Below are 23,440 nucleotides of genomic sequence, written 5' to 3' on the forward strand. Positions count from 1 at the left end.
AGATAACCTGTTTCATCTCTGTGAGATTTCCATTAGGGAAAAAGGTGATGCAGGAGGCTTATTTTGAAAAGATGTTTCTGGTCAACCTCCTGATGCACAGATGAATGATGTGATTTTGGCTGGTTGGGTGTAGTGTCTAATAGTTGTGGTAAAAGCTCCATGGACTGAGGAGGGGTCACGGAATGTAGATCTTTGATAAAAGAAGAAAAATTCATTCTGGTGGATTGTCTTCCTTAATTTCATATTTTCCAGTACTCCTAGGTATCAGAAATTAGCTATTGTTTTAGAAACATTTTGGATAGGTACCTTTAATGCTTGTACTGAAAGTGGGAGTCATTTCACTAAAAAATTTACCATTTTGAAGCTAGGTAGTCTAAATCAGCAACTGGATCCCCTCCATCATCAGTGATAAGTGATAGGATGAGTCATTCTTTGAATGTGTCCATCTTTCTTCATCAGCTGTGCCAGTTGCCCAGGTGACAAATTTTAGGTAAATTAATATAATTTGGACCAGCCACATAGATTTTCTCTACATTCTTTTGCAAGAATATCTATCTCTGCACATGCTCATGGACCCATATACTGGCATAGTGTATCTGTTTATGTATCTGCTTATTCCTTAAGTCTTTTTTGCTGCTTACAGCTGTTTTAGTACACAATTTTTCTTGGTTTCTTTCTGTGGGAGGTAACATAATGTGTGTTGCACTGAGTTCAGATGAGGAAAAAGATCTTAAAATGTTTTCCCTGCAAATATATTAATACTGCAGCTCTAAGAGGGCTTGTTTTTGAAGGCGTGGGAGCAAGCCATTGAAGGAAACCAGGATGAAAGGGAGGTTTAGTTCAGTGTTTTTACAATACACATATCAGTGCTTTCTACATTGTTTATATTACATTCTAGACCTATTTGTTTAGCTGGCTACAAAAATTAATGTTTTATTTTTTGCCTTTTCAGCCTTTGTCAAGAGAATACCACTATGGCAATAACTTTGGTTATATAGTGGCCTTCAAGCCATTTGGTGAGAAAGAATGGAGAAGAGTTACAGTTACTAATCCTGAAATTGGCCGATATGTCCACAAGGATGAATCAATGCCACCTTCAACTCAGTATCAAGTAAAAGTGAAAGCTTTTAACAACAAAGGGGATGGACCATTCAGTCTCACTGCTGTCATTTATTCAGCACAAGATGGTGAGTAAATGTTCCATGTAAGTTTTACACTGAAAATCCAGATCAGCACTATCAGCATCAGTAGAACCTGGTCCTTGACACTGATTTATGTACCAGGATACATCTTCAGCAGGGAGGGTGTGTATTTCTCACACAAAACATTTGTTCTGAATAGCCAGCTTCCACTTTCTGCCTTCTGTGTGATGCAGAGTACTGGGTTGTACTTGCTGTCAATGAGCAATGTGCAGCAGCATGCAAGATTCTTCACACAGCTTCTTAAAAGATTTAAGAATATAGAAAAAGCAATTCTGATGTTCGTAGTGGTCGCCTAAAACATTTACATCTTTATCCAGCAATGTCTCTGTGATCTTAATACATGTATTTGACATATGCTTAATTTTTTTCTTCTTAACAGACCACATTAAAGCTTAGTTTTCTAGTAGATCAGTATTGGAATTTAGCCCAAAGTTGTGAAGGAATGATAGCTCAATTGTATCTAGTTATATTTCCAGCATGTTTAGAGTCTCATGTAAATTATGCCTGTTACATTCTTTATTCTGGTTTGCACATTGAAGCTATCAAATGAGTAGTTTAATAGAAACCTCTTTCACATTCTAACGAGATGCGGCGCGAGGGAAAACTCACGGCAGTCTCAATATGAGATATAAAGTAAGCTCCAATTTTATTTCGCTAAACGAGAGACTTATATACTGTTACAGATATTTCTAATTATAGATACACACACACCTGCAGCTGTTCTCACACACTCTGGGATCCTTTTGCTAACTCCCTTATTCTTTTCTCATAACACTCCTGACTCCTAATCTTTCTCATGGCATTTTTCCCGCAAAACATTCTCAGACAAACAACTACTGCAGCTTGTCGGAATTTTACTGAGGCCTGGGAACACTGAAGCCTTGCTCAGTTCTGCTCGGTTAGCATGAATTTTGCTGGAAAATTATATTTTCCAACAATTCCCCCGTTTCTCTTGTGAGAACAGACATTGTCTTGTTATCAGATTAATTTGCTTTGCTATAAGTAATTTCTATTATTAGATTTATTATAAGTTTACTTAAGGAAATTTCATTAGTTAAATGTGTTGCCATGGTCTGGAAATTATCATCATTGAAAACATTCACTTCACAGGTAAAGCTTAGAGAACCTTTTCCGGACAAGGACTCTAAGTTTACTTGGAAGAAGGTTTAGCTTCTATAAATTCAATTTAGTAAACGAAAATTAATTGATCACATTTTGATGTAGAACACTTTGGGACTCATGGCATGTTTCCCAGCCAGTTAGAACCAAAGCTTGGCCAGAGCTTAGGTGCTAAGTGGAAGGGTTTTCTCAGAACATCTTATAAACAAGCTTTGATTAATATCAATAAGGAGAGTATCTTAACATGTTACTATTTTTATAGATAGCTATATAAGGTGAGATGAAATGTTTGAAAACAGTAGATATTATTACTTAACTTTAACTAAAAAGATAAAACTGCAAAGCTTTTGTGAATAATAATATAAACTAAGAAATTTAAAACTTAAAATTAATATCACTAAAAATGAATAAAACTTAATCTTAATAACTCTTATCTTAAATTAACAATTAGAACTTAACTATAATGAAATTTAAAATTGATATTACCTTAACAACTTAACGCTAACAAGATTTAAAACTTAACAGAATTTAAAATTAACATCACTTAATATTACTTAACAGAATTTTAACTTTAACAGAACTTACAACTTAATAGAATTTAAATCCACTATTACTTAACTTTAACAGAATCTATGCTTAATCAAAAGTACTTAACAGGTAATTTAAATTGTTCAATATAACTTTACAGCTTATGGCCTAAGTGCTACTTAGCCTAACAGTGATCTTGCTCGCACAATTTTTCTAATAAATCATGTCTGTGATCTTTAAGCCATTGTGTAACAACATTCCATCACAATATTTTTCTTAATTCTTACTGTAATTCTTTCATGTGCTGGGATCTTTAGGATTGAAGTTTAAATGACATTTCCAAACTTAGCAGAAGAGAGAAAGTGTTTGAAGAAAGTTTACCTTAACTCAGAAGAAATATATACAACTTTAATTGCATCATCATCACTCAAGCCTGTTCTAAAAAAATGCAGTTTATTAATTTCTGCCAGAAACCCAAAGGATTGCTCATATTTTTCTTTCCATTGAGCAAAATCTCCTTCACAAAATCAACAGATGTAGACCAAAGAGCCAAAAGGAGGGATATGATAAGAGGGCCACATTCTCACACTTCCGATTCTGTTCTGTACTCTGTGTACTTTATAGGAGATTTATGTTCATGACTCCCATTAGCACTAATGGGAACTTTGCACACAAATTGGCCACCCACAGAGGAAAGATAAAATAGTCCTTTTGTTAGAGTAATTCAGGATTCAAGCTAGCAACACCAAGCTAGCTGATGAGGTTAATACTAATCTTTTTTCTGAGGAAAGTGTACCTTAGGAAATCATCTTCAACAGCTGCTGCAGCAACACAAAGGAGTTTTTTGCAATTCTATAAATGTGTTAGTAAATATCTATGGTGTAATAAAAGCAATATCTGCCAAATAACACTTAAATATCCATGCTTGCTCCCAGACTTTATCGACAACTGGCTGATAATCTCCCATGTGTTTATGTTAGGATTATGCATAGCATGTCAGGGGTAGCAAGCATGTTTGTATAGCTCTCTAAGTTCAGGGACGTGGTAGAGCCTAATAGCTCCAAAGGAGAGAGGAAAAGCAAATGTGCAGTACTGCCAGCTTCCAGATAAAGAGGTCACTTGAGTGGCTGGTGGTGTTCGAACGCAGATCTTAGCAAAATCCAGTCACCTGATAAAAACATTTGTGGTTAAATGATGCCAGATGCAGACTGCAAAAGCAGTAGAAATTCAGTGAACCTACTTCTTTGATTTCAAGCACAAGAGTACAAACCTTACCAGTAGAGCTCAGAGCTCCTGTGTGGAGCTGTTACCCTAATTACTGCCCACATCCAATCCAGGAACTTCAGGGAAGGTTAGAAGGCATTTTTCCAATAGAAAAAATGGAAGTTACTCCAAAGAACATTCTGCAGAATTGTCTTCTGGCATCAGGACTTGAACAAAATCACCTCCATACCTTGTAGTGTGCTTACTTGCTGCCAGCCTGAACTTTTTATAGTTTTGCTTAGAAGATAATTGTGGGACGACCACTATATTTTCAGTGAGGAAAACGTGTTGTGAAGACCACGTGCTTTCTCATTTTATTGGAAGAATTAGAAAGCTGAAGGAGAGCAACTGATGCCATCTTTCTGGCTCAGGAGAGGGTGCAAAATATTTATAGAACGTAAATGAAAAATAGGGATGTAAATTATCTGCAGCTCATACACATGTATAAGCAGATGAAATATTGTTAGAGTATTGTATCAGCAAAATCCCTCACTGCTTGAACTTTTCAGTATGAAATATTTTGGAAAGTTCTGTGACTGATACAACAGAGAAGAGTCTGACAGTGATTTGGGAATAGATTAGAGGACCACAACTATTCCACCTGTACTTCTGTACCTTTGAGTCAGCAAGTGATCCTATTACTGTTAGACAATGCACCTTCCCAAAGGTATTAGGGAAATCTTAAAGCAATATTGTCATGCAATATTCCATACAGGTATGTATAAATATCCATATATACATAAATATAGTGACAGATTTTCCACTAAATTGTGTATTCTGTAATAGATTTATGTTTCTCCAGTAATAACTGTGGGCATCCTTATTCACTTTAGTGACTGGGGAATTTCTGTGTTCCCACGTGTAATAAGCCAAGTTCCATGTCTGACAACTGCTAGTCATATCTGCTATTGCTAGTAGTGAGTAATGATTGCTAGTAATGAGTGCACAGGCCTCTTGCTTATCTAAATGCCTGTCATTATGAAAACAATTTTGCAATAATATATAATTTTTTAATTAGACATTTGCATTATTAACAGCCATTGAAAGACAATTACAAAAGGTAACTTTGCATATGAGATTATTTTGTTACCAAGGATACTTTTCATGAGAGATGTTACAGATTTTTTCCTTAACAGTGGCTGTTTTGATGCATAGTTGAGTGGATGCCCAGTTGGAAGATTAAGTATATGAAAGCTTTCCTCAGCTAGGGCTGCCATGCCTGTCTGTTGCAACTTGTTTCAAAAGATTCACGACAGAGAACTGTTCTTAGCTTTGAAAACTTTATCTTTTACAGACATTGTTAAGTTTATGCCTTACTTAATTCCTTACCTCATTTAAAATTCAAGCAGCAGTGAAATGAAACTAGACCTAAGCCCTGAATAAAAGCATTATCACATTATAATGGTCTGCACTTTGCATTGGCTGGTCTTCAGAACTAAGAATACAAACAAAATCAACTGGGTGGTATATACCTTATAGAAGGGTCCTTTGGATCATTTCACACATATGTTCAAGTTTGTATGTGCCACTGGACAGCCATGTATCCAATATCTGCTCTCACAAAAAAATTTGTATTCTTAGGACTAAGTGACATACACGAGTATTCATTTGTAACTTAAAAAAATCTGATGTATATAATGTGTGAACTGCTGTACCATTTGGTAAAAGATCACTGGATGCTTCATTCTATTTATCAAAGGCTGTTTTCAGTTGAACAAATTTTTAGCATGAAATCTCTTGAGGCATAAAAATACATAGTTTGAGCCAAGTGTAGCAGGATCATTGCTTTGTTTTTATAGTAATTTTCCATACAGGTCAGCACTGGACTTGAAGTTTGCTCAAGAAAAAACAGATTAAAGACTAACACTTGGCTCACTGATATTAGGAAAAATATATAAAATACTGAAAACAATATAAAATACTAAAAGTAATATAAAATACTAAAGTGAGAAGAGCCTCTGTAAACAAGTAAAACAATACCACAGGATCAGACTGAATGTTTAACATATGTTTCATCTTCCAGCTCCAACTGAAGTACCTACAGATGTAAGCGTAAAAGTTTTGTCATCTTCTGAAATGTCTGTTTCCTGGCACCATGTTTCTGATAAATCTGTGGAAGGATATCAGGTGAGTTTAGTAGTGACACTGTCAATCTTCTGACTCATTTACTGTCAGTAGTTAAATCCAACAATAATTCCAACTCTGGCATTCTGTCTCTTAGGGTTCACTTCTCTTTAGTTAGCATTTTCTGTGCAGATTTTGCATCTTGAGAAAAAAGGTTATTTTTGGTGTTACATACTTTATTACTAAAACATATTGAGAAATGTATGTTTGCACTACTCACTGAGAAAGGCATCATTATTTCATTAAAGAATCTTGTCTCTTTTATATAATTGAATGCCTATCTCTAACTTCATAAAACATACTGAAATTAAATTATCAGCAGTTACTAATATATTCACTCACAAACCCCATAGTAAGTGGGACTATTTGACAAATCTGGTATAACAGAGATATTGCCATTGTGTAATACAGTGATGTTTGCTTGATGGTTTCTATTCTCCACATGAAAAAGAGCTTTGGGACATGATCCATCTGGTTCATCTCAGTGGTACTACTGTTAAAGGTGTTCTTGTCCTTCTGCAGAGGTGACAACAACCACTGGCTGGGTGCAATGAGAAATGGCCATGTGGTACTCTAGCAGGGAAGTCTTTGACACTCATCCATGCACAGTGGATCCTGACCAACTGCAGTGTACAGCAGATTACTTTGGCTGCACCCCAGAATAGGGGTTTGGGTGTTTAGTTTGTTAGTGACTTGCCTTGTGATTTAAGTTTTCAGCTACTTGGTGATATCCTCTGTGTTCCAAAATAAGCACATATAAATGAGGAGTAATCTCATGGAATGTATAATTGAAATCTATGAATAAATGTTCCTTAAATTAGTAGTACTTGGTTTTATATTTTCTGATCTCTGTTTCTGTCCCCATGAGATTTATGTAAAACTTTTGTGATACTGTAACAAGGTCATAGTGGAGATGCAAATAGGAACCAGCACAGTGTCCCATATAAGTTTGATTTTATACAGTGCAGGCATAAACTTCAAAAATTACCAACAGAGGACAGTGGAGCTTAAAATTAAGACACTAATGTCAATGGTAACTCCAAATTTACTAAAGCAGTGCACTGGTTTGGTGTTTCATAGGGATTTTGCAGCTAGAATTGGACTCCCAAGCTGGACAGTGCCCAGAAACTGAAGCCTTTACACACCAAATAACCTGAACACATGACAGGCACACACGAGGGGACATCTGGGAATGTACAGAGTGGCAACTGGAGGAGAGTGGCAGGTGCTCTCTCTGGTGGAGAGAGCAGCAACAAGGAGTGCTGATGGAGGTTGGGATTACAGTTGTGATAGAATAAAAGATGGATGTTCAGAGCTGTAGTAGGGAATGGGGTAGTAAAGTAGGAGGGACAAAGATAAATGTGGAAAGAACATGCGCAAAGGCAGCCCATGTTTGGCCATTTTTTAAAATTTTACCTTATTTTACATTTTAGAGACATCTGAGTTGCTGTGAGGGGACATCAGGGGAAGAAGGGAGGGGAGAGGATTCAGCAAGAGAGACCAGGATGAATGGAACAGTCAGTAGGAAAAAAAGGAAAAAAATAAGGAAGAAATGTGGGGGAATCTTTGGGCTGAAAAGAGAATAACTGTTAGAAAGGTGGGATATCCTGGGGTGGACTGTCTGTTACATGACCTATGGATGTTCAGGGTGTGGCCTTGTTTTGACAGCTGTAGTGTAACTTTATCTGTGTATTCCTGGAGAAATACACTTTCACAAATCCAGTGTGAACTGACTGGCTTCTACATGTACAGTGAGCAGCTACATTAAAATATAAATGTCTTCTTTTTTTCTCTTTTTCTAAGATAGTCTTCTAGTTATTAGGACAGTGTAAAAAATTTCCATCAGCTAGACAATAAGCAGACTGACAGTCACAGATTACTACTCCACAATGCTCAATAAGGTATTAATTCTGAGATCTTTTTCCCCAGGGCAATCACCAGTGTCATTCTAGTAAAGGGGAAGGCAGCAAAAGGAAATCCCATGCTTCTTCACTGACAATAAAAAGAAAGTCTTGTGTTCCTGAAAATCAGAACTCCCATGAGTCCTGAAGGAGCCACAGGACAGGGCAAAAATAGAGAGGGCTGTTCTGGAAGGTTAAAGCCACAGATAGCTTTTGTGAAATTGCAATAAAAGTTATGGTGGAAGCGGTATTCAAGCTGCATTCTAAAATTCCAATGACTATCTCTGGAAGGCTCTGTGTCTATTTGCATTGATAAATATTACAATAGTTATCTTTTTCATTACTGCTCAGCTGTAACACAAGTTAGTAGAAACCATCATTCACCAGAGCACCTTCTCAGTTTCCTTTTAGTCTTTATTATTACCTGAAAATTGCATAATTGACTTTTGAATGCTAGAGTTTAAGAGGTGGGAGTACTCTGAGCAAAGAACCTGAAGGTATTTCACCTGTGACACAACACTTCTCACACCAGGAGCAGTCAGATTTTCTTGACACTAATGCATACTGTCAGGATGACTGCCCTCATGGTGATGAGTGTGAGCTGACACATTTTGCCATTACAGAGGAGTATCCTCAGCTCACACTTAAAGAAAAGATAAAGTATGAAAACTTTCTCCATCCATATAGAGAATTTAAGATTTATGAGTTCTTACAATAGATTGCTAAAAGCCACATCTCCGCAGTGCGTGCAGCACCAGCAACACTATCCATGTTTGGTGCTGCTTCTATGCATTAGATACAGACTTATTTTATTAAACAAATTTATCACTATTCACCACCATTGTCACTTGTTGACTGAAATATACTATTAACATTCTTTCTTAATATGACTAAAGTATATTTTTGTGTCACTTCTATGTAAAACTTTCAAGAATATGGGAGTTATTGTTTCACAACACTTACAGAAACAGCTTCAATATATTAAAGTTTGAAAGAAGAGAGGACCATGAAAGTTTTTTTCCTGATTTTAGCACAGAGGGCTGCACTAATTCATGGTGGGTAAGGCATTCCTTCATAAAAATCACTATTGGCATATTTCCCACAAAAACTCTAGAGCTTGGTTGAAATCCCCTTCTATGTCCTCTGGGAATTGATTGCCTATGGATTACCCCAACAAAGTAAATGCAGAGCATCAGGAATAAGCAGACTGTCTGGGGCTACTATATGAGCTCTTTAAGAAAAAGACAGAGGGGCTAGTCAGTACAGTGGGGAAATGCGACCTCTTGAAGCAATGGGGCATTTAATTCCAGATATCACTTCCCCAGAGGAAAGAAAGAAACTTCCAGATTATTTCAATAGAATTTAAAATTATTTAAATATAAAGTGAGAAACATAGGAATAGTATAAAGAAGAATGTACCTTTTCTTAACTCTCAGGGAATTAATATTTTTTCTTCTTTTCCAGGAGCTGTTACAATGTTCCAAATATATAAATATGGCTGTGTATTATAGAAGCATTTTCTGTGCTCATGACACGTAGCTCACACCCTATAGGAGTAAAGTACACAGCACTGCAGCCAAGAACAAGAGTATTTTGGATTTAAATTTTATTTAATTTTTAAATTATATTACTGTTGCCTGAAACATAATATGCTGTCAGTGAAATAATTTGCATTTTATTAATTGTTCTCCCTTGTCTTGTATGATCCTCTATGCTACTCGTGGATTATACCCTTAGCATCCCTCTACTGCAAATGAACCTTAGGATTGTAAAAAGCTTTGCAAGGCAGAGGAATTCAAAGGCTTCCAGAATATGCCTTTATAAATAAATAAATAAAACTTCATATAAAGTGTGTTTTCTATCTTTAGGTAAAGCTGTTACTTGATTAACTTAACAGATCATACTAAAAACAAATTAATTATTCATCAATGGCCAGGGAATCTCAGCAACAAAGCTACCATTGGTCCTGTCATTGTTAATGGGTTTGGCCACCTAGAACTTCTCAGACATCCTTCTGCTGCAGGCTAGAAACTTGTTTGAACTTGTTTGAACTTAGAGAGATAGACATGAGGTCCTCTAGCTCCTGCTGTACACACCCTCTCACACCTGAGTCAGCCACTGACAGTTAACACCTTATGCTGTACAGCTGCTTGCATTCGAGCAGCTTATCTCCAACAGTATGTTAATTATAATCATATAAAAGAAATTCTGACTTGAAGATCATTATCAGATCTTCAGTTGAAATGGCTGTGACAGTTTCAGATCCATGCCAGTTTGAAACCAGCAGGTGGAGGTTACCACCCTGCTGGAGAAGCCTGCAGAATGGATTAGGTGCACAGTCCTCACTCATTTTATAGTAAAGGCTGTTTACTCAGGAAAATAGCCACCTTTATAAGTGGGAATTTCATGAGTGTGATTGACTAAATTGCAGTAAACTGATGTTTAGGATGCTAGTGGATACTACTCTCAAAACAGAAAGCAGGACATGCTTTTGTAGATCTAAAGATTACCTTTCTGTGTCTGCTGAAAGTCAGGTGTGCATGCTGAATATAAAAGGCACAACCAGTTTGGTCTCCAAATACACTGTGATTCTCCCTGCACCAGGGAAGAGTGACAAAGGTCACTAAGATGTCACATCTATAGTAATCAGTGAGTAACCTGTAACACTGGTGGGAAGGACTGTGGCAACAAACACTGGCAAGAGACAAGCTACAAGAAGTATTTAATTGAGAGTAACCTCTGTGTAGTGATACTGTTCTCACATCCAAAGACATTTGAAGTAGGTTAAGAGAAATCACCTACGAAATCCTGTGTCTCTCCTCAGCATGTGTTTTAAGGTAAAAGAAATATTTTTAATAAATACTGTAATTTAAATATGAATTGGAGAAAATAAAGACTCATTAAAAGAGGTTGTACCCATAACTTGTAAAGAGGAGGGCTGTGATATTAAGATTTGGACAAACTATCAGCTCTTCTAACTTAGTCCTTAAATGAAGTTTTCAAGGACAACTAATGTCACCTGAACAGAAGGTTCAAGCAGTTATTATTTAAAAGAAAAATTACAGGATAGCCCATGTCACCAATAAAGTCTTACAAAGCAAGATTTTTCCTAGAGCCTGAATTTACCAACAATATTAACTTTTCCTAAAAAATTTCAAATGCCCCCATGTAGCATACACAAAAACCATTATGGAGTCAGGCAGAAACTGAGCAGAAATGCTGAAGGTGAAAACACTCAAAACCAAAATGTAATGGGCATGGCTTTCACCTCTTTCAAGTTGGTGCAGTAATTTAGTCTTATGCAAATGGCTATAAACTAGACAAAACCCAGAGACTGACAGTGTTTCACTCTCATTTGCATCTCACAAGGCCATGCAGAATAGGACCTTGGTATATGAGGGACTGTATGGAATGGCATCACTCAGTAGGAGTTACACTGTTTTCACCTGGTGCTTTGTAATGTTACAATGAATTAAAGTAGGATGGAACAAGTTCTTGGGAAAAAAAAAAAACCCTCAAAGAATTTATGTGTACTCTTAATTTGCTTTGGTTTTTAACATGTTGCAAGTTTACAGTCATGCTTTTCCCACATTTTAAGTATTTTCATGTTCTTTGTCTGCTTTGACGAATGTCATATTGTACAATGAAATCTGATTGAATTATCTGAATAACTCTATAAAATGGTTAAGTACACCTATCCAGACCTACACATGCAGCTAGAGTTTGAATACTTTGCATTCCCTAGACAGAAGTACAAAAGGACTAAATTTGTAAGACATACAAAACAAAATACTCTCAAAACATTATCAGAGTTTAGTCTCTACTAGTGTAAGAAAATAATACTAAAGTTCAGAGTAAAATGCAAAACCAAAAGACCAAGAAGAGAATAGTCTTGTCCTTTGAAGGCATTATCCAACTCCCAGGCTTCTAGTAACTTTGCTGGGAACAAGTCCAGTGAGTTTGCTGGAACTGTGAGAAAAGTTTACATAATAAATTCTCTATTTATTTCTGTTTCTCTATGCCTACACACAACTTAGGTTAAAATCACGGCCTATAGAAGGAATTTTATCTATTGCTGTTAGATTTATTTTAGCTGGTGTATATCTAGAGTGTGTAGTATAGAAATATGACAATTTATATAAAATTTCTTTATGATTAAATATGTTAAATTTAATTTTCCAATTGGCTTGCTTACAGATTCGTTACTGGGCTGCTCATGATAAAGAAGCAGCTGCACAGCGGGTACAGGTGAGCAATCAAGAGTATTCCACCAAACTGGAAAACCTGAAGCCTAACACTCGCTACCATGTAGATGTGTCTGCCTTCAATAGTGCAGGCTATGGGCCTCCCAGCAGCACCATTGATGTTGTTACCAGGAAAGCACGTAAGTAAACAGAGCATAGGTAAAGTATGATCATGTCCATCATGTTTTCAAACATGGCTTCTCATTCATAGACTGAATGTTCTCCCTTCATGGGGTATTGCTTCTTCGTCTGAAAATTTCTGCTAAGATTTTCCTTCCTCTCTTTTGTTGCCATGTAAAATGTGGATATCTTACAAAAGGCAGTAAAGATGCTAAGATTATAGGCTCATATGAGGGTCACCTGCAAGTTCAGATCAGGTTGCTCAGGGTTGTATCCAGGTGGATCTTGCAAACCTCCAGGGATAGAGACTGCATAACCTCTCTGAGAAACCCATTCCACTCTGTGATTTATTCTGAGCATATAGTCTGAGACTCTTAATCAGAATTTTGCCTTTTTGTTACTTGTCCTCCTGCCATACCATCTCCAAGAGCCTAGATCCTTCTTGATAAGCCCCCTGCAAGACTCTTAGGGGACTCTTAGGCCCCTCCAAAGCCATCTCTTCTCCAGGGTGAACAAGTGCAGCTCTTTCACCCTTCACAAATCAAGTTCTCCAGCTCCCCAACAGGTCAGCAGCCCCCTGTTGAACTCATTCCAGATTACCAGTGTCTCTCAAGTACTGGGAATCTCAAAGCTGGACATGATATCTCAAATGATCAGTTGGGAGCAGCTATTACTTAAGCATCTATATACTGCCTTTCTGTTTAGTCGATAGCGAGAATGATTCTGATTATTAAAATGTGACCAATGCCATTTTCAGTAACAGCAGAGCAGCAGGATCAGGCATCCTTGAGAAGTGGGCAATCTGAATCTCACCCTAAAATTTACATACCGTAACAGTTTTTTGAGTATTGCTCTCACTTAATGAGGATACCTAGCACTAGCATTGACTGAGCAATGTAAAGCATACATCTTGTGTATTTAAAACACAGTTATCTGGGCTAAAAATGCATGCAACTAATTTGGATATTTCTATCAGTAAATAGTGTATTGTGCAACTTGCATCTGCAAGGTTCATTTGTGTTGAATGAGAGTCCATTTCATAAGCTTATTGTGTAAATTATAATTAATGGTTCCTGCAGTGGGGTACTTCTGTACTTCTGTTTCTGCTGAACTGAGTTAAATGCTGAAGAAATGGCTGTAAATGGTTAATTAAATATTTGATCTCAGTGAATAAGTATGACTTACGCCACATTTCTGGGAGGTTCTGGAGTTACTTGCATGCTAGCAAACACACATGGGCAGCAATGCAGTGAAGCTGGCCACTTCTATCCTGGCGACACAGAAAGGCAAACCCACAAAGCAGCCACTGCAAAAAGCCATCCAAAATTGCCTGGCTGGAGCTGTGGCAGTTCACTCCAGGAAGGAGACTATCCCTTGCTCATATATTTGCCAGTCTAACTTCCATTTTTATATGTCTTAATAAAAACATCATTGAACATTTATGCAATCTCATTTATGTATACATTATACATGTGTTGCTTTTCAGCTCCAAGCCAACGTCCAAGAATTATCAGTTCTGTAAGATCTGGTTCAAGGTACATCATCACCTGGGATCATGTGAAGGCAAAGTCAAATGAATCTGCTGTTGAAGGATACAAAGTATGATATCTGAAAATACTTTTTATCTTTATGTATGTTCCATGTAGTACATTTTAGAGACAGTGTTGAATATTTGTACATAATCAGACTTAAACATAATTGAATGCTGAAGAGGTAGGTGTCATGCTCAGCAATCACAACCATCTAGTAGGCTTGGGACAAAGCCAGTGAGCTTAGTCAATATGATGAGAAAACATGGGGGAACTGAAATTCATTTGGGTGGTAAACCATATTAGGGGAAGTTCGTAGCAGTGACTGCAACAACTTCATTTCCCATGTGATCACATTTATTGTCTGTCGGCTTAAAATAATGCATAAAAAAGTTGTACACGTTCCAGTTTTTCCTTCTATCAATATGCATTGTTCCAGTTTTCCTTGCCCATCTCCATGGAGGCTACAGTTCCTGGAACATGAGTTCTTTGAAGTCAGGGAAGGGAGAGGAAGGGAAGGGACCTCTGCCATGGTTAGATGCCCTGTAACTCAGAGTCATGGTTAGACTCTGTAGCTACAGCAATAGTCAGCATTGACTATACTGACAGTCAGTATACTGACTATAGGGCATAAAGAAAACTGGAGATATTAATTCCTGTTTAATTTTGCAGCTTGTTTGGCAGTAAGAAAATTAGTATCATGTGGCTAGCACAGGGCTTTTCCATGAGAATTCCTTTTGTGTTTTATAAATAGAGATAAAGTTTGGATGTTATTAAAAACAGTGTCCCAAGACTTGGACGGTGCAGGCCTGGCCAATCAGGCCTAGGGGGAGGCTTCCGACTGACCAATCTGGGTGACCTTTGAAAACTCTATATATATGATGAAATCAAAACAATAAAGGTCTTTCCTTCTTGCCACTGAGAACTGGATTCTTCTTTCTGCTAGTGGCTCAACAGCGACAGTATCATGTTTGTAAATTCGAGGAGTTGAACTCCTTCCTTGGAATTGCTAACAATGTTTCACGGAGATTATTGCAGAAATAAATGGGATTGTTTCTGAATGTCCCAGAAGACATACACCATCACATTTGCAATAGTTTAGCATCATTAAGAGTTAATAATGAAACTGGTAATTGTTTCGTTTGTGGAAATGGTTATAAATTTTATGTCAGAAAAACCAGCTGAGCTCTCATATTTTTATTTGATGCTCTCTGCCACCCTGCACTATTATTCTCCATCATTTAATTACTTATTTTGAATGTAAGCACTAAAATTATTTTTCAAAATGTGGCATAATTTTGTAACAGAAAATGAGGAAACATCAATCTAGATTCACCTTGTGTAAAATAGGAAAAAGTAATATTAGCCCCTAAGCTTTGAGATAGATATATATATATATATATATAGGTTTCATATGAATAAAAACCGAATACTTTTTCATTGACACACTGTGCATATGTAAATGTATCTTCGTGGAAATGTAACATTTCAATAACTATATTTACCATGACTTTCCTAGGTACTTTATAGGCCAGATGGACAGCATGAAGGCAAGTTGTTTTCCACTGGGAAGCACACGATAGAGGTCCCAGTCCCCAGTGGTGGTGAATACGTTGTTGAGGTCCGAGCACACAGTGAAGGAGGAGATGGAGAAGTAGCCCAAATAAAAATTTCAGGTGAGCAGATAACTTCTCTTCCTCTTTGCCACACTCCTTGAAAATCTTGGACTGAGTGTTTTCCTCTTGCACCCTATCAAGAGATGGGCACATCCAAAATTGAAGGGGTAGCCCTTCAGCAGTGACTGCCCTGAGAATAAGAGTTTCTATTAAAACATTTCTGAGTCATAGCACACACATAGGCACTTCAGTAGCAGTTCAGTTCAATCCTGGAAGCACGGCCAATCTTCCAAATACCAGACTGCTTCTACTGGTGCCCTCAGGTAGGCTGCCACTTCTAGTAGTGTCCTACAAGATAACTACATGGTGCAGGCCTCAGGATATGGGTGTCAACTTGCAATAACCCCAGAGTTCCTAGTACCTTTTGCCTCTGTCTCATTCCTTTGTCAACTGTCGCTAAAAGGAAAGTAATAGAGAAAAGGATTTGTGCCCAGTGATCCACAGACCACTTGCTAGGGAAGTTCCACTTCTCAGTGAAAAGGGAATCTGTGGCACAAAAATGATAAATAAGCAATGAGAAACTCTATGTGCTCTAGTTCAGAGTGGTCTGGATGATTGGTAAAGAAGAGAAGGGACCATGGCTTAGGATAACTCAAATTATGCTCAATGTTGACTCTAAATACAAGTTCAGACATGGTCTGCACATCTCTTTCCTGTTAGTTTTTTATTTTAAGTAGTGCATTGGCACTATATGGTATGAAACAGAACATATGAATAGATATCAAGACTTGGTGTCTTTGCAAGGTTATGATTCAAGTACTTGCATTGTATTCTTGTCTTTTTAATTAAAATAATTAAATTAGCGAATAGGATTAAATGTCAACCATATTCTTGTCACACAAGCAATGCAACCATTATGGTGGCTTTTTAAAAAGAGCAAAGCTTATGCTGTATTATCTGTACTGTGAGGGAAGCTGCTCATTCCTAAAGGAGTAGACCTCCCATCTGCAGGTTTTCCATAATATATACAGTTTATATCACCAGGTGTGAACTCATGGGTATCACCATTTTTGTTTGTATGAAGTTTGTATTTTGTGTGTAATGATTAATCACCTGCACTCTTGACATTTTTTTGCCTACTTTTATTATCTATTTTTATCTGGCTTTCAGGTCTGGGCATTGTTTCCTTTTATACCTTTTAATAGATTAAAGAGTCTTTTTGTGTCTAATACATTCTTCCCATTAAGAAATGTGTATATATATACTAGCCACGTGACTAATCAAATATTCAATAGACTGTATGCCTTGAATTTCTCCATGATTATGTTTTCTTCAGGGCTTAAATAATTTTGTCAGCTCTTTTCTTCACCTCTCCAGCTTCTGAGACTTCCTTTAGGACTGTAGACACAATTATAAGCACTGTTTCAACTCAGCTGTCTGCAGAGACAGTCTGGCCTCCCCTCACTTAACTACTTCCAGTATTATTCATTAAAGACTTTCATTAGCCATTTATTACCTTGCTCTGGCCTATGAAATGGTGTTCATCTTGTTTGTCCAACACCATCTCTAAATCCTTCCCGGAATCCTTGCTTCCAGGATACAGTGTCTCATCCTTATCTGAGTACCACCACAGTGTCACGTCTCTTTTTAAGTGTGTGTTTAATTTTGCATGTGACTATGACAAAGCACGGTTGGTTTGAATGGCTCAAGTCCCTGTGCTGTCTGAATTTTTATATGAATGTGTTGTTGTCTTGATTTGCCATTTTGGCTCCTTAGGTGTTTACTTCTGCTTTTGATAAAAATATTTGGATTGCATTCAGTCTAAAGCTGTTCAGTGTGGAATTACACTAGAATTTCAGTGACCATTCTTCAATAATTGTGTTTTGAAATCTGCTCTTCACTGAATTCTTAATCCATTTAGCATACATGTTAATAGTATGTGCCATGTTCTATGAGAATGTTTTGCATTAGCAAGTCAACCACTTTAAAAAAGTTGTAATATATTGTGTTATATTATCATACACTGGGGCAATCACTTTTAACATGTTTTATAAGCTGCAAAAAAATTGGGGCAACTGCTATCTTTAGGACATGTTCCAGGTATTTTTGTATCATACATGCATCACAACCTGCCATGGGTGTGGTGCAAAGACCGTTTAGGTCACAGCAGGTAGATGCTTCCCAGACTGAAAGCAGAACCCTTGCAATCAGTGCAATGTCAAGCCCAAACTGATCAGTCTTGCTAGTGTGACCTGTCCCAAGCACATCTGTACAGAATTAGCACCACTGGGAGAGTTTGCACCCTACAAAGGCTAGTTTGCAGAGTTGTATTGAACTGCCTTCCACACTGCAGACAGGTTCTCATCCATAGATTCTACATACACCAGCTAGCCAGACAGGGACTGTGCCTCTGGTGACCTAGACAGAGGCAGCATTCCCTGGACTCAGTTTAGGAAAGGTTGAAAAGGAGACAAAAGGCAGGGTAATCTGTTTGGAATACATAGTATACAGAAAATCAGACAAGAATTTCAGGTTATTTCTAGGCTGCTTTTCCAAAAAGCAGAACAAAGTGTAGTTTTAACACCTACACGTGGCAAATTATGTCTGCTAATTTTTATTCTTAAGGAAATTTTCCAGTAATGCATCAGGGTTTAGAATAATTGCCCCAAAAGAATGATAAAGTAGTGAAAAATTTTAAGAAACTATGTTTTTTCTCAGAGAATTGTAAAGAAGAGATATAGTTTGATAGGAATGCATGTTTTCACATTTGACTGACCAAAATGGAAGTTACATATTTACACAGAGATGTAAACAATTGTTAAAATAAACCATAATGCATCTTACCAAATTCAGAGAGGAATATTGCCTTACCTGACCTTTAGACATCTGATTCCAGAGTTTTCAAACCTACCTAATTTCCTGCAGAAGTGAATAGGGAGAATTAAGCAGCTAGGACGGAGGTTCCAAATATCCTGTATGCTGACCAGAAATGGCCAGATCTTAAACAAGCTGGAAGGATGCACTAAAAAAAGAGGGAGTATCTACAGCACAGTGTGTCATCCAGATTGGTGTTTTCCTGCTGTTCACTGGGTATCAAATCCAAAGTAATCTACATAATATGTCTGAGTTAGGTGTCTAAACTCCCATTACAATCAGTTGTCATCTAGGGTGTAATTCAGAATGTTAAACAAAGCCTGTAGCATTTGAGATGCCCTGGATTACCAGGGACATTCACACAATTCTGGCAGGCATGACATGATGTACAGGGGACCTGAGGCCTTCTGGATAGGCAGGTGGAGGCTAGACAGGACCCAAGAAGATGTCTTTTTGCCTATATTTCAGGCTCAGGAACACTAACTGGCCCTGAGGTGTCAACATAGGAATTAAAATTGCAGTGCATTTTAACGAAAGTAATTACATTTGAAAGTCAAATGGAAGAGAAACTAGAAGTAGATTTTATTTCTGTCTCAATTCCTTGTTTAGGGGAAAAACTTCCTTTTTGTTTTTCTCATCCTCTTCCTTCTCACAGAAAACTCAGTCACCTGCAAAGGGGGGAGGCAAACATCTTGCAGCAACTTTGCTCTCACATAACCAGTCAGCTTCCAACAGGATACACTATTTTAACTGAGAATGATATAAGAAGTTTACCAAACACAGCTATCTTGCATGCATTTCTTTTTAGTGAACATCTTGAAATATAAGTTCTTATCATAAAATCACTCCTTATATGTGCCTAGCTGCTTTCCAGCATACAGCTATAATCAGTGTAAAATACAACAATGAACTGTAGTATTTTATTGGCCAATGTCTGTTGTACAGTAAGGAGCTTGGGGATATTTTTCAAGCCCATTATAGTAAATTAATGAGCTACACAATCTAAAATTCATTCTTGAGTTACCACAAGCAGATGAAGGTTGGAACTCCTTGTTTAACCATTGGAGACTTTTTCAGTGGTTAATAATAGGCTTATCTGTTTCCTTTGAAATATAATAAAGGCTGAGTTTTTGGGGGTTTTTTTGTCTCTTGCATGGTTTTTGGATTGCAGTGCTTTGTCATATTGCTAATATTAGTTTAATCAAAACAATCTTGCAATCAGTAGGAACTAAAACCATATGGTGCTTGGTTCTTTTTTCACTTCACTTGTGTAACTGCACTGGCCTCAGTGTAACTGATTTATGCCAGGATAAGAAAAAATAGAATCAAACTCTAAAATTTTAAAGTTTCATCCAGGGTGGGAGAAAGGGGAGGGTTATTATTCTCATTTGGGAAAACATTGGGGAAAAAAGGAAAATACCATACACCTTATGCTTCACATATGAAATCAAGTTAATATCTCAGTTTAAATAGTGACATGGACCAAGAATAATTTGAGTATTACATATGCTTAAAGCAAGAGGACAAAATTACAGTTTCTCTGCATTCACTGCACACATATATATACACATATGAATTCCATTTGCCAGAGGCATGTTTGAGGATCCTGAAAGAATGTTTGCTTTGAAGTACAGCTCTTTCAAAGGAAAATGCATAATTTTTGCCTCTACTCACTTATGCAATCCTTTTCATTATTTTATCTTTTAATTTTTTCAATTACTATTTGAAGGGGACATAAATGTTAATTGCACTCATTAGTATCAAGTAAATCAGATGATCATTCACTTTTCATCTGGTATACTCAAAATCTTTTGATTGTGATTTAAAAATGTCCATCTGTTAGAAAGATGGTTGTAGTAATAAGAGGAGGAAAACAAAGGTAAAAATCGTAAGTAATGCTGAAGAAAACAGTCCCTATCTAGCTGGCATGACAGTCCTTTATTACTCGTCTTGGAACTTCTTATGCATCTGGTACAAGAATGTAGCAAAAAGCTTCGACTAAACTAAAAGTACATTTCCAAAAGAGCTCTCCTCTAAAAGAAGACTAATTTTCAAAATGCATTTGCTGTTTTCTCATGACTAAAAGTCAAGTGGAAAATACTCTGAATACTGTCTAACCTGGTACATACATCTGCTTAAATCAATGTATTTTGTTCTATGGTATTTTTTCTTGATTTTCCCTCATTATCACATTTCATTTCATCACAGTTCTAATTTACTGGTACTGCCTCCTTCCAAGCCTTAGTTTGATTGAATAAGGTGACAGTTACATCCATTACAACATACTCGGTGATGGAACAAGTGTTTTCTTGAAAAGCCATATTCTCATTAATTTCAATTTTTTCTCTTTTTCTTCTATTCAAACTCAAAGGTTGGACGGATAGTGGAAATATTTTCATATGTTGTTATGTTTTCTTAGTCTTCATTATCCTGTGATAATCCCTGTTTCCTTTCTTCCTGTCTGCAGTGATTTTTATGCTTGATTTAAGATTGTTTTTCTGCCTTGCTGAAGAGCAAGGCCAAATTTAAGCTGATCTTGTCTGTTGGACTAATTTACTTTCTTTGCTGCTTCTCAGTCCATTATTTGCATTGGCTGAATATTTTTCCTGTTGCTCTCCAGCCTGGGGTGCTGCTTGTTCCCACTGATCATTCCTTGTGGTGGTGCAGCATTCAGGGAGCAGAGGCTGTGCCACCATTTTGCACCTGAAGAGTTTCTACTGTTTGCCTATTGTACCATGTGGTTTTTTAAATGTGGACTATTTGCAAGTCAAAAAGAGTGACATATCTGGTATAAACTTGGGCTGATTTTTTTTTTTTAAGAAACATTCACAGATCCCTATTTTCTTGTACAGAGAGGAGTAGAATCGTCACTCAGAAATTCCCAGACATGCCAGCTGGCCAAAGAAGATCCACTACCTAGGTCACAGGAGACCCTTATGCTATTATTTGTTGCATGTAGAGCTTTAAGAGAGTACATTTTATTTTAAAAAATATACCAGTGGTCTTCTACTTTACTGTCCAGGCAAAAGAATCTGTAATGAATATTAATACATGTGAAGGGGAAGAGGTATTTGAGAAATAACCTATATTAATTAGCAGCTAAGTAATAACCCACTGACTGAAAATTTTCTGATTTTCCTCAGAGTCCAGGTCATCTTTTCATTTTGTCAGCCCAAGTCTGTGGCAGGGCTAGAGTCAATGAAAGAGAAGCCCCAGCTGCTGTCTGCTGACAGTGCCAAAGTGCCAGGTGCTATTGCCAGAACAAAACAAAACGTTACCTTGGCTCTGAATTTTGAAGTAGGAGAAAGCAGACTAACACCATGGGGTGGAGAAACCACCCAGGCCATCAGCAGCAATTCAAATACATTTTCCTTAGGATAGTTGTAAAACTGTTTTACAGATGCACAGCAAACCTTAGCACAGCACAAAGTATAGGCAGATGGACAGACAGCTTTATTTCCATCCTGTACATCTACTCTGCTGCAAAAACAGTAAATCACAGGGTTGTGAATCATTCCATAGAGCTTTTCTGGAAAGGTTTATGGCACAGGCAAGAGGAAAATTTCCTCGTGCACAAACAAATGTTTCCTAGACAAGGAAAAGTTGTATTCATGATTTAGTAATGATGCCAGTGATGCAAGATAAGTATATTATAATTAGTTCAGTTATTTTCCATTTACCATGAATAGGGATAACAGAATTTAAATCATGTCAGCTGATACTACCTATTTCTTTTGCAGTAGTCTTCATGAAGACTATTTCCAGCTGGGACAACAGCAATTTCTTTTCAACAGCCAGTTGAAAGAACAACAAACCCACCTCTTTTTTTTAATGCAGTTTATTTTAACCTGAAGAAATTATATTTCTCCCCCATTTCTGATTTCTGTTCTACCTGAGTAAATATGAAAACACTGAGAAAAGAGACACATATGAAACCTAATAGTTGATAAAGCAATTAATGACCGGAACAGGCAAAAATCCCATCTTTTTTTCCAGATGGCCTATTTTTTTTCCCACAGAAATGGACAAGCTTAGAAGCAAGGGGAAACAGAATATGAGAAGGCTTTGCAATTACCATTCTTAAAGTAAAAAGGAGAGATAAAAAACAGAGAGCCCTAATGGAATATAGGTCCTTGGATACTGGACCAAAAGGAGATTATTATTTATAGGAAAATGGGTAGGAGTTTGGTCATTGTTTCAGAAAAAAAGGAATCTGTTTTGCACAAAGGCAGACTCTCAGGAATTAGTTTGTAGGTTGTCCAAAGAATTACCAGCAAAGGTATCAGCAAAAGCGGGTTTAATATAAAAATGAAAGCATGACAGTTTGCTGGCAAGATTCACTCTTCTACTTTACTGGATGGACAAAACACCCAGAGAAAAATCATACTAAAATCTAAAATCAATCAATCTAAAACTAAAATCAACCTAAAATTATCTACATGGAAGCAGGGAATGGAAGAAGTTGTGGATGGAAAAGGATAAGGATAAAAAGCAGTAAGGGAGGCTCTCTGGCTGTGTCCTAAGGTCTGAGTGGGCCCCCTTGACAAACTTACCCTTGGACTTGAACAATTCATGAAAAGATTCTATAGAATTTAGTATAAGCACATCAGCAACTCACTTACAGGCCTGACTTATGAATCTAACGTATTTAAGAATCTAAGAGAGCAACATTCATAGTACATTACTATGGCACATTCACACTCACATACACACAGACCTAAAGGAGTATGTGAATAATTCCCATGGACTTCAGTGAAGAGCTCATGTCGGATGCATTTGTATCTTCTCAACAGGCAAAGGGTTGAACGACAAAGCGTGGGAGAATCAGCCCAGGCCCTGTTGTTGGCATTTGTCAGCAGTCCTCCAGGCACAGCAAACTTGAGAGTTTGCTGGCTCTGAGAGGCCCCATTCAGAAGTTGC

General features: G+C 37.2%; 1 protein-coding gene and 1 long non-coding RNA gene across 2 annotated transcripts in view; one reads left to right on the forward strand and one right to left on the reverse strand.

Moving 5' to 3' along the window:
- CNTN1 (contactin 1) overlaps nucleotides 1-23,440 on the forward strand; it is a 219,746-nt gene that overhangs the window by 189,895 nt on the left and 6,411 nt on the right. Inside the window, exons 19-23 of the mRNA XM_085043378.1 lie at nucleotides 953-1,187; nucleotides 6,136-6,239; nucleotides 12,335-12,521; nucleotides 13,988-14,100; nucleotides 15,550-15,706. Of these exons, the coding sequence (XP_084899504.1) occupies nucleotides 953-1,187; nucleotides 6,136-6,239; nucleotides 12,335-12,521; nucleotides 13,988-14,100; nucleotides 15,550-15,706 (796 nt within the window). The remainder of the gene's footprint in view (nucleotides 1-952; nucleotides 1,188-6,135; nucleotides 6,240-12,334; nucleotides 12,522-13,987; nucleotides 14,101-15,549; nucleotides 15,707-23,440) is intronic.
- The window catches only part of LOC146443366 (uncharacterized), a 135,699-nt gene that overhangs the window by 105,471 nt on the left and 6,788 nt on the right, over nucleotides 1-23,440 (reverse strand). The gene's annotated exons all lie outside the window — the stretch shown is intronic.

The sequence above is a fragment of the Lichenostomus cassidix genome, chromosome 1Aa, assembly GCF_008360975.1.
Source record: "Lichenostomus cassidix isolate B80296 chromosome 1Aa, HeHo_3.0, whole genome shotgun sequence".
Taxonomy (NCBI): Eukaryota; Metazoa; Chordata; class Aves; order Passeriformes; family Meliphagidae; genus Lichenostomus; species Lichenostomus cassidix.